The sequence below is a fragment of the Echeneis naucrates genome, chromosome 14, assembly GCF_900963305.1.
Source record: "Echeneis naucrates chromosome 14, fEcheNa1.1, whole genome shotgun sequence".
Taxonomy (NCBI): Eukaryota; Metazoa; Chordata; class Actinopteri; order Carangiformes; family Echeneidae; genus Echeneis; species Echeneis naucrates.
In genome coordinates, this window is record NC_042524.1 from 14417836 (window position 1) to 14432136 (window position 14301).

The 14301-nt window shown below is 40.0% G+C and overlaps 1 protein-coding gene across 8 annotated transcripts in view; it reads left to right on the forward strand.

The window, feature by feature from the left end:
* Nucleotides 1-14301, forward strand: part of LOC115053840 (unconventional myosin-XVIIIa-like) — a 60349-nt gene that overhangs the window by 16705 nt on the left and 29343 nt on the right. For 7 of the 8 annotated variants that reach the window (XM_029518671.1, XM_029518672.1, XM_029518674.1 and 4 more), the window contains 15 exons: nucleotides 1343-1430; nucleotides 1818-1924; nucleotides 2013-2189; nucleotides 2351-2561; nucleotides 2663-2805; nucleotides 2935-3035; nucleotides 3230-3293; nucleotides 3725-3869; nucleotides 6550-6720; nucleotides 7582-7672; nucleotides 8132-8324; nucleotides 9881-9967; nucleotides 12297-12435; nucleotides 13156-13315; nucleotides 13426-13612. In XM_029518671.1, the coding sequence (XP_029374531.1) occupies nucleotides 1343-1430; nucleotides 1818-1924; nucleotides 2013-2189; nucleotides 2351-2561; nucleotides 2663-2805; nucleotides 2935-3035; nucleotides 3230-3293; nucleotides 3725-3869; nucleotides 6550-6720; nucleotides 7582-7672; nucleotides 8132-8324; nucleotides 9881-9967; nucleotides 12297-12435; nucleotides 13156-13315; nucleotides 13426-13612 (2064 nt within the window). Of the gene's footprint in view, nucleotides 1-557; nucleotides 618-1342; nucleotides 1431-1817; nucleotides 1925-2012; nucleotides 2190-2350; nucleotides 2562-2662; nucleotides 2806-2934; nucleotides 3036-3229; nucleotides 3294-3724; nucleotides 3870-6549; nucleotides 6721-7581; nucleotides 7673-8131; nucleotides 8325-9880; nucleotides 9968-12296; nucleotides 12436-13155; nucleotides 13316-13425; nucleotides 13613-14301 lie in introns of all 8 variants that reach the window. The other variant, XM_029518670.1, reaches the window with a different exon arrangement.

The window sequence follows — 14301 nt, forward strand, 5'->3', positions numbered from 1 at the left end:
CAAGATGTGATTAAACTCCATGAATTCCTGAATGTGCTGTGCTGCACATTATATTGCATCATATCTCTAATAATGCAGCACAATGCACAAACTCTATAGCTAGATTCATTATAATAGACATTGTGTTACCTCACACTATCCCACACTTGGCTGCACAGTGCCTGGCTTTTATACCTTACGCTGTGCTACTGATCTTGTTAACTGTGACTGTTAATTGGGCAGAACATGAATTTTGTTCCCACAGACCAACACACAGTATTTCAACGCACCTTGTAATCCCTACTCATCAACGCATTAGTATCCTAATTCTTTTGCGGTGAATTTCTTGAACGGCTCACTAATTTTGCTATCGTTGCTCGGCTTATTTTGGGCGTGATATGACCGTTGATGGTCTTGTTGTAGAGTTTTGCGCTATGTTTTTCACTCGTAGTAATTGGTGTGATTACCATGAAATGTTCTCACTATCTCGATAATATGCACGGAGGATGCAGTTGTATCCTATCACTAAAAGGCTGCTGAAATCTCAGCTGACTACTTCTTCTTCTTTCCTTCTCCAGTCCAAGCCTGTTGAAGACCCTGTGGCCATCCTTCAGGCAGCTCACTCAGCTGCAGCTAAGGTTTGGCCATGGATACAACTCAGTGTAGTTTTATCCCTCTCCTGGTTTGGAGTGATATGGGCTTTCATTAGCGTTAGACTAGTGAAGGGTGTGGTAGCACGGTCTCAGTGCAGCAGTCCCACCACCAAGACTTCCCTGTGGCTCTACTTGTTGAAGTTGATAAGAGAAGAACTTCCTCTGGTCTGAACTCAGTAGTTAACTGCTTGCTGTCCCTGCATCTCAAACACAGGGGGAAATATAACAATGCAGCTGTGGTCCAGTTATTCACATTTGATTATGCTATATTCAAAAGTAGCTTGGTGTGTGTGTGTGTGTGTGTGTGTGTTTGTGTGTGTTTTACATGGGATGTGATGTGCTTGTTTGTGATGAACCCATCCCTCCAACTTGTTTCTTTTCAGTGAGCACATTTCACATTCCCACAATTCAGTCACCGCTCTGGAGCTTTGTAATGTGCATTAAAAGAAGAAATGTGGGGACTCTAGTGCTTGGACATGAAATATGAAATTGAAAAAGCCCATAAAAAATTGGACATGTTTTTCACTTTGAAAGAAGCCTCGTGTGAATGTGACCTGCATGTTCAGTGCTTGTGAAAATCTCATTTGTCGAATCTGAAGTGAAAGTCTGTTGTAAGTTGTTTTTTTTTTCTCTCTCTTTTGATTTGAAGTTCAATAATTATTCATACCTTTTTTAAAATTTAATATCGATCGTTAACTTGCTCTTAACAGGGCAAGACCGAGGAGGAGATAACAGCAGAGAGAGCCTGGTATAACACAAAAAAAGTATGGCTTGTCCACAAAGATGGATTCTCCTTGGGTTAGTAAAAACTTCTCTGCTGCACTTCATAAGTATTTTAACCTATTTCTCATCTCAGTCTTGTCAGTGCTCGTTTACTTGTTTCTGTGTGTTGTTTGATGGCAAAACTACAGAGTTAGATGTTTGAAGGGTGGAGAAAGACTTCAAAATGGTGATGCTAAAAGAGGACTCCTAAATAGTCTCGTCCATTTTACCTCAGGCTGTGCGTAATCATATTAACCATGTTTTCAACATTGAATGCTTATTTAGTTTTAATAAAGCTTAGACGTTAGAAAAATGGACACAGCTGCCAGACATTATCAGACATGGAGGATAAGATGAAGCATCTGCACTCAGAGTGAGATTATATGTCATGATAAATTAACTCGACACTTTGTGGCAATGCAGCGACTCTCCTGAAGACAGAGCCAGGCAGTCTGCCAGAGGGGAAAGTGAAAATCCGCCTGGAGAAGGATGGATCTTTATTGGACGTGGACGAGGATGATGTTGAGAAGGTATTTAATCCTTGGGCCAACTCTGAACATCATCAATTATGAATGTCGTTGTCTGAGTTTGTGAGTAGCCTCTGACTTTCAACTTTAGGCAAACCCTCCGATGTTTGACCGAGTGGAGGACCTGGCCTCTCTGCAGTATTTGAACGAGTCAAGTGTGATGCACTCACTGCGTCAGCGGTATGGTGGTAACCTGGTGCACACCCATGCTGGGCTGAACATGGTGGTCATTAACCCCATTAGTGCCCCCTCAATGTACTCTGAGAAGGTGCGCTGCTGCCTGCAAATCCAATGACACATTTTGAACAGAAAATGAGCCTGTAATCAGAGTGAAGAAAGACTCAATAAGAAAGTAAATGATGTCTGCAGCGACTGTGTTGTCCTCTTTCCCTTTTCTCCTTTCCTTTCCTGTTTTCTTTTGTCATACAGGTGATGCAAATGTTCAAAGGCTGCAGAAGGGAGGATGCTGCCCCCCATATTTACAGCATGGCACAGGCTGCCTATAGGAACCTCCTCACAACGCGCCAGGATCAGTCTATTGTCTTGCTAGGCAAGAGTGGTAGCGGCAAAACCACCAACTGTCAGCACATCATCCAATATCTGGTTACCATTGCTGGCAGCACCAACAAAACATTCTCCAGTAGGTTGGAAAGGTTCCAAACCCAAACTGAGAATAATTAAAAATGAGAGTAAATTATTGTAAGTTTCTCCAAATGATTGGCATGTCTTTGTTCTCTTCAGCGGAGAAATGGCAGGCAGCCTACACAGTTTTGGAGGCATTTGGAAATGCCTCTACTTGCATGAATGGAAATGCGAGCCGTTTCTCCCATATTGTTTCCTTGGACTTTGATCAAGCGGGTCTGGTGACTTCAGCCTCTATCCAGGTACAAATAAACACTGGCATATTTCTATATGAGAAAGAATGTGTAGGTAAACCAGCAGCCTTTGTTATTATGCTTTTAATAAAGAATGTTACTTACACGTTTATATCTCGATCTGATGCGGCCTTGCAGACCATGCTCCTGGAAAAGACGAGGGTGGTACGAAGACCACAGGGAGAATCCACTTTTAATGTCTTTTACTATCTGATGTCAGGAGTCGACGGCTCTCTAAGGTAAGGATTCATGCTGTTGGCCTTAAACGCCCAACCTCAGTTCTGTTCTGGATTGATATACTGACATGAACATAGCATGATACATTCAGGCTTTTAGAGAATGTTGTCACTGTGTATAACTTCTAATGATGTAGGCAAAAAACAGACATAGAGATGCCAATGTCTTTGTCTCTTTCCTGTCCTCATTTTGACAGAACTGAGTTGCACCTCAACCACTTTGCTGAAAACAATGCATTTGGAATCACGCCTCTGACGAAGGTAAATGCTACGTTTTTTTTTATTTTATCTGAATGTCCAACCATGCCTTGATAGAGATAAATTTTGTGTTGTTTGTCCAGCTGTTGTGTGCATATTGATTACAGTCCTTGTTCGACTGATAGGCATGATCATTTTGATCAGGCAGCCTTGATTAGTTTAGATGCATGAAGAAATCTGCCTTATACTGTTTTAACATCTGCCAGAGGCCATAGCATCAGAACAACAAACTGTGACATTGATTGCATCTTGTAATGAACATTATAAATGAGAATGGGTGGAAAATTGTATTTTAAATAGTTGAGTTTTACTTTTACTTTTTTAATTTGAAAGGTCAGCCAACCTCCCACAAACTGTGCTCATGTTGTTATGTTAAGACATCTCATCATTGATCGTTTGATGAATTTTAATATCACATATGCGCTGTCTATCAGACTGAAGATAAGCAGCGCGCCTCCCAGCAGTTTTCGAAGCTGCAAGCAGCCATGAAAGTTCTGGGTATCAGTGGGGACGAGCAAAAGGCCTTCTGGCTTGTCTTAGGGGCCATTTACCACCTTGGAGCTGCAGGAGCTACTAAGGGTAAGGTTGCTGAAACGAAAGCTTTACAATTTAATGTCTGCATGACTTATTGATGTGTTTATTGTTTAACGCACCCGTACACACATCCTTCTTCATCCACTTATCTGTGGTCGGGTTGTGGGGCCGCACACACATAAATATTCCAGTACATGATGAAATGACCAAATTGTCCTGAAATGATTGCTGCTAGCAAAAATTCTTTTGATAACACTTAATTTATTACCACACAAGTAAAGCCTGCATTGTGCCAGTGCAGGTAACAACCTTTGTGTGATGTAAGGCAGCTGTAATTCAGGTAACTGAACTAAACATTTGCACTTAAAAGAGTCAGAGTACAGGTTGTTGGATGGCTCCACCCCATTGATCTACAGCTCAAATAAAGAATTCAGGAATGATGGTTTTGGGTCACTGGAGTGATTGGGGACTCATGGCCACACTTTTATCCCACTGGATGTGGTCTTCACAGTTTTGGCTGCTTTTAGTGCTCACATGCAACTTGATGATCCTCTTGTTATTTCTATTAGATCTTATTAATCCTGAATGAATGATTGCATGAAATAGGGTTAGGGTAGGGTTAGGGTTATGGTACCAGGAAAAAAAAATTCTGGCAATTGGGTCATTGTAAGGAAACATTGTCGCAACGAAATGATAAAAAGCATAAAAACAACAACAACAAAAAAAAAAGTCTCCATTACCTGAAGTTCAGAAGAGTTTCATCTTGTATGATAAGAATGCGTCAGACAACTAAAGGCCATAGCAGCCATCTTCAACAAAAGGATTTGTTCTTGTCTTTGACACTGACTGTACGATGAAACCGAGCACAAGAAAGTAATAGATATAATAGACAAACGTCATGTGACTCCCATTGTAAAATTAGATATCTGCCATTTGAATGGTTAAGAGCATTATCAGTCACATTTTATTCTTAAATTTGAAGGGTGCTTCGGCTTTTTAAGGACAGAATTAGTTATGAGCTTTTTGGAAACATATGCCTCTCCAAACAGAGATTTCCATTCTCATCTAAAATGAAGTGCTGTAGAAGATATGAGTTCTCTGCATATTATTCATTTCAGCCCTCATCAGTTCAGAACTGATGGCAAACTTAGCAAAGATAAACAAAGGATGCTTCTTACAAAATAATTTATTTCTAATAAACATTTCACTGCAAATCAAATTACATACATTTACAAATGAAGCACAATAGACTAACATGCAACAGGCATTTTACAAGGACTGCTTCATTGCACTGGCAGGATCTCTGCGTTTTGTATTTTTGTTCATTTTTCACTCTTTGCCTGCACTGTAATTGCCAGACACGTATGCAGCATTGCTTGCCAAAGTGTCTTCTGTGATTCTGTCCAGCTGGCTTCCTATCTTTTTGATGGCAGTCTAACACCATTCAGGAACATTTAAAAAAATTTCCAGCGATGAATATTGTCCCGTTCAGCGTCTGCTGTTGGGAATACAGACCCAAAACAACTTTGTTCTAGTAGGCAAATTATTGGGTGACTTATGGAACTGGGAATCCTGTCCTCCTATTAAACACAAAGTGTTTCTCATAAAGAAACAATGCATGGCGGGGTAAATGTTATGACCAGCAGTTGATCCAAATTACATTTTGCCCCTCGGTGATGAAAATACCCCATGCCTTAAAAAAAAACAAAAAAAACTGCTGCTCTGACTTAATTTGTCTTTTGCCGCTATACAGGACATAAAAAAGACATAAAAGATGTTCACTTGCAGCACAATTTCACAGCATAACACAAGAGGGCAGCAATGATCTCTAATCCACCAAAACTAATTAAAGGGACTCCAGGATGCAGCCGCTTTTCTGCATACTGTACTGCTTATGTTTGATTAGTGTAGTTAGAATCAGGCTTACAATGTTAAGTGTGGATGCTTTTTAAGTGCAAATGCTTGACATATGTAGATTTTTGTCTTTGAGAGTCTTGAATTCCTTAATATTTTATTCAGCAATATTCAGTTATATTGGCTAACTCAGTTTCTTCTTTGATGTTTAACCAGAATTTAAATAGCTGTGGTGGCGAATATCAATCAAAGCAAATATTTAAATGTCTTTGTCTGCCTTCCCAAACATCTTGCTTATCATCATGTAGAGTGTGCAGGGCTTCTGCAGCACTGATGAAACAGATAGAGCCCACTACTCTCGGTGTGAAATCCCTCAGGTTCTGTCTCGTGTTTCAGAAGATACCAATTCATGGTGGATTAAAACACAGTTTTGGGCTCATATCTGCAAGTTCCCATCACTTAGCAAGTAAATTAAAGAAAAACTTGTCTTTTCTGACAGAAGTTTTTTTTTTTTTTATCTAAATAAATTAATTTACCCCTGACTAATGCTGGAATTAGCTTTTTATTCTTGAGATGATAAAGAGGGAATTATTATTTCAACTTCACACACATTTTTTGAACATTAAACAATTGAAGTTTTTACTTGTATAAATTGATTGTCCTTTTTTTTTTTTTCTCACGATGTGTAACTATTCAACATTTTCAGTGTGCTTTTAGTACCTGTTCTCACCAGCTGTGTCAATGTCAGCTTGACCAGAGACATAATCCCACCCTGCCACAGACAGGGATTGTCACAAAACTACAAGGCTTGCCCGTATGCCTGGGGTAGTTGGCAGAAGAGCTAATGGACGTTTTCATGCATGTGTCTCAGCTGGCAGGAAACAATTTGCACGTCATGAGTGGGCCCAGAAGGCAGCCTACCTGCTGGGCTGCACCCTGGAGGAGCTCTCCTCCTCCATCTTCAAGCACCAGGCCAAGGGCACCCTGCCCAGAGCTAGCACCATCCGCCAGGCTTCTGACGAAAATGGCACAGCAGATGCAGGTACTCCACCGACCACATTTACCAACAGAGTCTTTCTTCTTCATTTTCTCACAGCCCTCCTACCACCTCCACCACCCGCTCTATTTCTCTTTGTCACTTTCACTCTATGTCCACACACACACATGCACACACATTCGTCTCTGCTCATCACCTGAGGGAAATTGCATGCACTGGAGAAAGTAAAGCTTATCTTAGTAATGAATACTACAGGTTTACAATGGCAATTGACAGATAAGTGCGCACACTATGTAGGGACAAGCAATTTTGGATCCTCTCTTCGTTCATTGTCCTTGAAATCATAATTGCCACACATTGATTTTTCTCATGTGCAGGTCTGACTTCTATCAGGAGTGTAACATAATTTGAAGGGCAGGAGGATACATTTTCAAAGGTCCAGCACAGCAGGAATGGGCAGATATGCCCTCTGTCTCACCTTCCCTGTATCTGCCCTCATATGTGAATATACAGTATTATATAAGTGTGTCCATGTACATATATACCAGAGCATGATAAACTCACTATTTTGTATGATAGTGGACTGAATTAGAAGAATTTAACAGGTGGCCATTGCCGCAAGGCACAGACATGAGAATGTGCAGTTTGGTCAGACCACTTTGGAAACACCTGAGTTCCTCACCCGACACTGCTTCATAGAGACAATTTCAGACTCAGTTTGAGTAGTTTATGCCTTTGGGTGTAATATGCTCAAATGTTGTACATCATTGTGAAGGCAAATTTTGTCTAACCTTTACTGCTGAAAAAAAGAGTGTGTCTTCTTCTGATCCATCTGGTTCCATGTTATTAGTTGATGGGAATTGCTGTGAACTGACTGACTGTCTGTCCGTCTGCTTCTCATACCAGGATCCAAGGCTACAGCTGTGGAGTGCTTGGAGGCCATAGCATCAGGGCTTTACTCTGAGCTTTTTACTATCCTCATTTCTTTATTAAACCGGTTAGTATTTCCAATGCAGTAGTTTTGCTGAAGCTGCATCAAATTAGCTCCACCATTATCCAATGAAAAACATGTCACTACATCACTTTATGAATTGTTTCATTTGCATGTTTCTTTTTGATTCATCATCTTTCTGAATCTTTATATCTTGATGTAATGTAAGAAAATATACATTACCACACCATTTGATTTTGGGTGGTTTACATTTTTTAGAATGTGTTGATTTGTAAACGGTCTAATGGGTAGTTGAGTAGTCGAAGAGGCGGTTGTTCTTAATTCATGACTTGGGTGTGGGTTTTAGGACAGAATTTTTATTGTGTATGGTGGAGGTTAAAGTAAAGGATATGGTGGAGAGGTTAAAACCAGGGGTTATATGCAGTGGATGTAATCAATAGAACATTGTCTCAAAGTGCTAATGTTCGTGTGTGCATGTTTGTGTTTTTGTCCTGTGTGCTCCAGGGCCTTGAAATCCAGCCAGCACTCCCTATGCTCTCTGCTCATTGTGGACACACCAGGCTTTCAAAACCCCAGGCTGGCTAAGCGTGAGTGTGGTGCAACCTTTGAGGACCTCTGCCACAACTACACTCAAGAACGTCTGCAAACCCTCTTCTACCAGCGTACCTTTGTGCAGGAGTTGGAGAGATACAAAGAAGTAAGCAATGCACTCTGCGCCGTCTACATATGTGGCCTCGTTCTCCTTTTCCATCTTCTTCCAATATCATTCTGCTTCTCTTTCTGTCAGCTGCTTTCTCACCGATATATCAACTCCAATAGTGTGTGTGTTGGCACATCAGATACGCCATCCCTCCCACCTGTCACATACTGTGACAAGCCGGAGTAGTTCATATGTTAGACCTTCTCATTAGTGATGCCAGTCTTCACCTCCTCTGAAGAGATCAAAGTAGAACCATTCATAACTGCCGTTGGGAGACATGCCTACCAGCACAGCAGTGGTGTTGCTTTATGATGAAAGCACGGTGCTGGACCACAATAACTGGCCCCATCATCCTTCTGAATTTAACACTTCTAGGCTGACTGCTTTTTTTCTTTCTTTTTTTTTTTTTGCATAAATATATCTCTTGATTACTGATCTCACAACTATTTTTCTTCAAAACTTTCAAAATCCTGATATTTTCAATACTATGAAGAATGATCTTGGGATTTCCCGCCCACATTTCCACCCACATCTGTTTCCTTGGAAAAAGGGATTTTTAAGTGAAATGAAGTATTGCATAAACCTGTGTAGTCTGAAAGTATAAGAAGCTGTGAAGCTGTCATTGAAAACTAGGTCAAACTCATTTGAAGCAGCATACCCTTTCAACAAAGACAGTGACAGGCAGGTTAAACTGTGGAATACATAACAGGCATACACTTTATGTTTTGAAATGAAATGTCATTGCATGCTACAGCCGCATGGATGGCTTTTGTATTTCCTCTGCACGCCAACACTAAACAGCAGAGAACAAAAATCACTTAGTTTACATCTCATACATGGCCAGCTTGAACGCTGGCATCTGTCATGGCCATGCTATTAATACAGCCAACATTTTCCCACATTTCTAGTGCAGTGTGCATTTTGTCAGTGTGAGATGTAGCGTCCCTGTTTTGCTCGGAAAAAGCAATTTGGTATATTTATTCCCGCTTCATTCTGTAAATGTTACAGTAATGACATTTTTTTACTTTTTGATTTACCTATATGGAAAGCCATCTCAGTAAATGCCAAGCATTCATTGTTATTAGTATAGATTCGTCAAGGCTGGGGTTTTCTAACATTTAATTTGAAATTGTTTTTATTTTTTTTATACATTCCATAAAAATCCATGACACAAAATAAATCCTTAAAGTTGAGAAGCTGGAAAAAGAAAATGTCATGTGATTTGCTATATCTGGAAATTCTTGTTGAACTCAACATTTAGGTGATCGTGGGTCACATGGGTCTTACACTGAGTTAGAAGTAGTTAGGTTTGCGGGGGTGGGCGAGGCGGCAGGGCCAGGAATTGGGTCTAAGTGGTTATACTGCCACCTCATTATTTCCATGGTCATTGCAAAAAGGACATGTTTCCAAAATAACGACATGAGGACATTTATACTTTCAGGTTCTTTTTGCGCGCCCACTCCCCCCATTAAAACACAACCTCTTTCTTCACATCTCCTATAAAAAAACAAATAAAATAAAAAAAGTGAATTTTCTTGTCTGTCTTCTTGTAGGAGAACATTGATCTTGCTTTAGATGACTCAGAGCACAGCACATCTCTCTCTGTGGCAGTGGTAGACCAAGCCTCCAGCCAAGCGCTGGTAAGTTCAGCACTTAAACATTTCCCACTACATTTTTGCGTAGTCACTTAATCCTTCTTGATGTTTTCATGTGTCAGTCTGGTATCTGTATCATGAAATGCCTCTGAATGCTTCTCAGAAGAGCTAAGGGACTTGCGTGCCTTTCATGATCTATTTTTTCAGTTTTCTTTCTCTTTGTTGGCACCCTGTTTGTGTTCAGGGATACAGTTTGTATCTGTTTTAACCATCAGACATTTATATAAACATAAATATATATGGATACATATGTACATATAATTTCTAATGTAAGTTTTTGAATAGCTAATGGTGTTGTTTGGCAGAGGCTAGAAAGAAAGGTTAGAGAATTGACTTCAAGAAGGAAAATCGATGTGTGGCCTTTGCAGCCTGTGATCTGCACCATGGAAACAGAAATGGCAGAGTTTAGAGAGCCATAGATCACTTGTATAATTCCAGGCTGTGTGATTTTGAGTGTTTCCTTTTTAAATGCTCCCCATTCTAATAGGAATTTCTTCAGAAGTACTGAACAGCAGTATGTCTAAAAACTGAAGGTGGAATAAAAACTCATAGCTTAAAAACATTTTTAAAGCAGTAAAAAAGACACTTCAATCAATTTTCTTTCCACTGATATGTTTTTTTTTATGTTGTCGCCCAGATGTCTGTTATAACAAACAGTCTTAATGCTGAATTCATTGCAAGCCTCATAGTTGTCATATGTCTCCTCCAAACTGATACTGTGTGTTGTATTTGCAGCCAGTGTGGTGTGCACTGCTGATAAGGATGCCTCCAGTGTAACTTCCAGATAGCTGCTAAAACAGTTCTTGGTTTTGTGGGTCTGATTCCTAAGCCAAGGGTTCCCAGGGCAGACTCAGGCATTCATCATTTTGACCAGATTGGCTGCCTCAGTGTGGAGTTGAACTTAATGTAACCTCGAAAAGGACTATGGCTCATTCTACTTGCATATGTACAGAAAATGAATCATTTAATCCCGTGACATTGGCTTGTTAGTTTGTATCTTGAGGATGCTTTAATACTAAAAACATAATATAACCTTTGAAAATGCACTGTCCACCAGGGGATACTCAGCCTTGATATCACTATTTTAGGCATGTTTTGCTTCCTAGTGGACTCAGTCTTCACATAACCTTGACAAATTATACATCATCTGAAAGCTTTTGAAGCCTGGAGATTCTGTACAGAGCATTTAATGATCCTCATATCACTTCAATAGCTCTTGAAATAGAAATGTTGGGTTGTGACTATGGCACACAAAAGGTTGGCCTACTACTCTGGACTGCATATTCACTTATTTGTGCCTGGATAGATGGGCAAGGCAAAAAAAAAAAAAAAATAACAAAAAAGACTTACAAGTCTACCATGTTTGTATCTTTGGTTCAATATCTTTAATACTAATTCTGAAGTGTTGCCAGTTGCTTTTTGAATGGGACCAAACTTATTATTGTAGTGAAAAGGGTTGAAGAACTGTCATTTTGAGTACATAATTTTTGGGCTTGTATCTGACACAAGCCTTTTATTTGGCAGTGCCTGTGCTGCACTGCTTGGTAAGGTAACATTTATATTCAAGTGATGTGTTATAAAAGAAGGCAAGAGAAGCGTTCCCCCTGTACCTATTCTGCAATCGCCAGTGCTGAAGCGAGTTTTCTTTTCTTTTCTGTGCTCACACTGATTAAATTAGTAATTATAATACTTTTTAATCCCTTCTCCCCCACTACTCCTCGTTTTCATCAACTCCTTTTTGTTTCCATTTAGATTTTTGGCAAATGCTAAATTGATGATGCTACCATTGTAGCTACTGCTGAAGGGCAAAATATCCACAAATGCTTTGGAAAATTTAATTTCCAGTATTGGGCATGTGACAACCAAGTCACCATGGAGAAACATTCAATCAACTACTTTTACTGACTTTTAGGAGAAAAGCTAATATTAAATGAACCACTGGCAGCAGATGTATTTGCAGGACTATTTAGAGAATCATTCATAAGGAGCTATATCTTGTTCTGTACCCCAGGGGGTGGGTAAACAATAAAGGCTGAAATATCTTTTGATTTATCAGTGTGTTCTCATTAAATAAAGTAAGCTAAATGTCCTTGGAACAAGGTGGTTTGCTACTTTGTATTCTATGTTTTATGAACACTACTTTCTTTTTTTAATGTACATATATATATATATATATATATATATATATATATAGGTGTTTTCCTAATGGAAGTGAGATGCCCATCTCTACTCTGCATAATGGATAATTTTCTGTCCTTTTCAGGCTTGAAGTATGACCTTTGTGCGTTTATATCTGTACATGCTTATTTGACAGGTACGGATGCCTCGAACAGATGAGGCACGGGGCCTGTTGTGGCTGATGGAGGAGGAGGCATTGCAGCCTGGTGGAACAGAGGAAACCCTTTTGGGGCGTCTCTTTAGCTACTATGGCCCTGCTGAGGGCGAGAGTAAAGGCAAGGAGAGGACATCCACACACACACACACAAATGTTTTGTTTTCTATAATAGCATTAATGATGTTGATGCAGTTACCTGTAACTGTCATAGATTTAATTTTAGACAGACATTTTTCTACGCGTTGTTGAATAATATGAACAGTACCCCCTTTTGTGCCAAAGCACACTGTCTGGTAAAATGGAGAATGGGTTCCTCATGTCAACCTAAAAGATTGAACACAGTGCACTACATGGCATACTGCCCTGAATCATACTTTAGATGAGTCATGCAAATGCTTTCTGAGTATATTGTTGATAACCTTGGCAATATTTGACAAGGTGATGGCTTATGAAACTGAAAACCATTAAACTCAACAAACAATGGGGGCAAAGTGTGATTTTTAGCCCTGGAAAACAGTAGCCCAAAGCTTATGTAAACTGTGTATAGGCCAGGTTTCAGCTTCTCGCTCTACTTTAATACCAATAACTCTTTCATGGTCTACTGGATCATATTTGAGGTTGACCATTGCATTATTTATGAGAATACAGTACCATGGATCTAAACAGTGCACAGAAAAAAATGCATGGACAGACTAATAATCCATGAATAACTAGGCTAGGGCCAGGCTGACTGTTATTCTTAGACAGCTTCGTGCAAACTGACTGTATATTTTTGCCATCCCTCTGCGCAAGTACACTTAGCCATGGAATCTCACAGTGCCTCCTGTATTTACATCAGGACACACTTTCCTCCTGAAGAGCGAAAAGGATAAGCATTTTCTGCTGGGGCACAGTCATGGGACAGACTGGGTGGAGTACAATGTCTGTGGATGGCTGAACAATGCCAAGCAGAATCCTGCCTCTACCAATGCTTCAAACCTCCTGCAGGACTCCCAGAAGTAAGTGGCACGCATGCAAGAGGAGCCACATCTTTGTTGACACGGGCATAAAACATGGCTCTCATGGATTATGAGAGAACTTCATGCTGCAGTACTTTTATCTTTTACAGGAAGATCATCACCTCTCTGTTCATGACCCGAGCAGCTGGAGCTACGGTTTTGTCCGGTTCCATTGCAGGCCTTGAAGGTGTTTCCCAGCTGTCCTTGCGACGGGCCACCAGCATGAGAAAGACCTTCACCACAGGGGTAGCTGCTATCAAGAAGAAGTCATTGTGCATCCAGATAAAGCTTCAAGTGGTGAGAGGAGAGGATGGAACAAATCAGTCAAACTTAACTTGCTTGTCCACTGTTCACTCCAAGTTCCAAAACATCCACGTTGAGCTGGAAGTCTATGAGAGATACTGTTGGGCACCATCGTAAAGCCAGCTGAGCTGTGTACAACATTAAAATGGAAATTAAATGAATTAAAATGAAAAATGAATTAAAATTAAAAAATGAATGAATTAAAGACATCAAAAATATTTTAGCTGTATAACTTATAATTTTGATGCTAACTCTGCCCTTCTGATGTACTGCTACTTACAAGCGCACCGAGAATCACCACCTGCAGAATTCAGTTTATTGTTTGCTAACACCTTAGCCATAGCAGTTCGACAGATGGAATATCTCAAGGCTCATAGCTGTAAATTTGTTTTAGAATCTGCTTAGTAGTCACAAATACCTTGATGCAGCTTTAAAAAAAATGGATGGGGTGACAGCCAGTGTTTGGGCTGCAGCCTGAGATAAATCTGTAAATGATATTAGTATGCTATGAGAACAGCTCTGCAGCTATTTAACTTCCAACCCCATTGCTCGACTGGAACATTGATATTAATAATTCTGCAGAAGTCCAGATTACTTTTTTTTCCCTCAAATCCAGGTCCATGGCATTAAAAATTCTTGCTCCTTACAATATCGCTACATGGCATGTTCATGGCATATACATT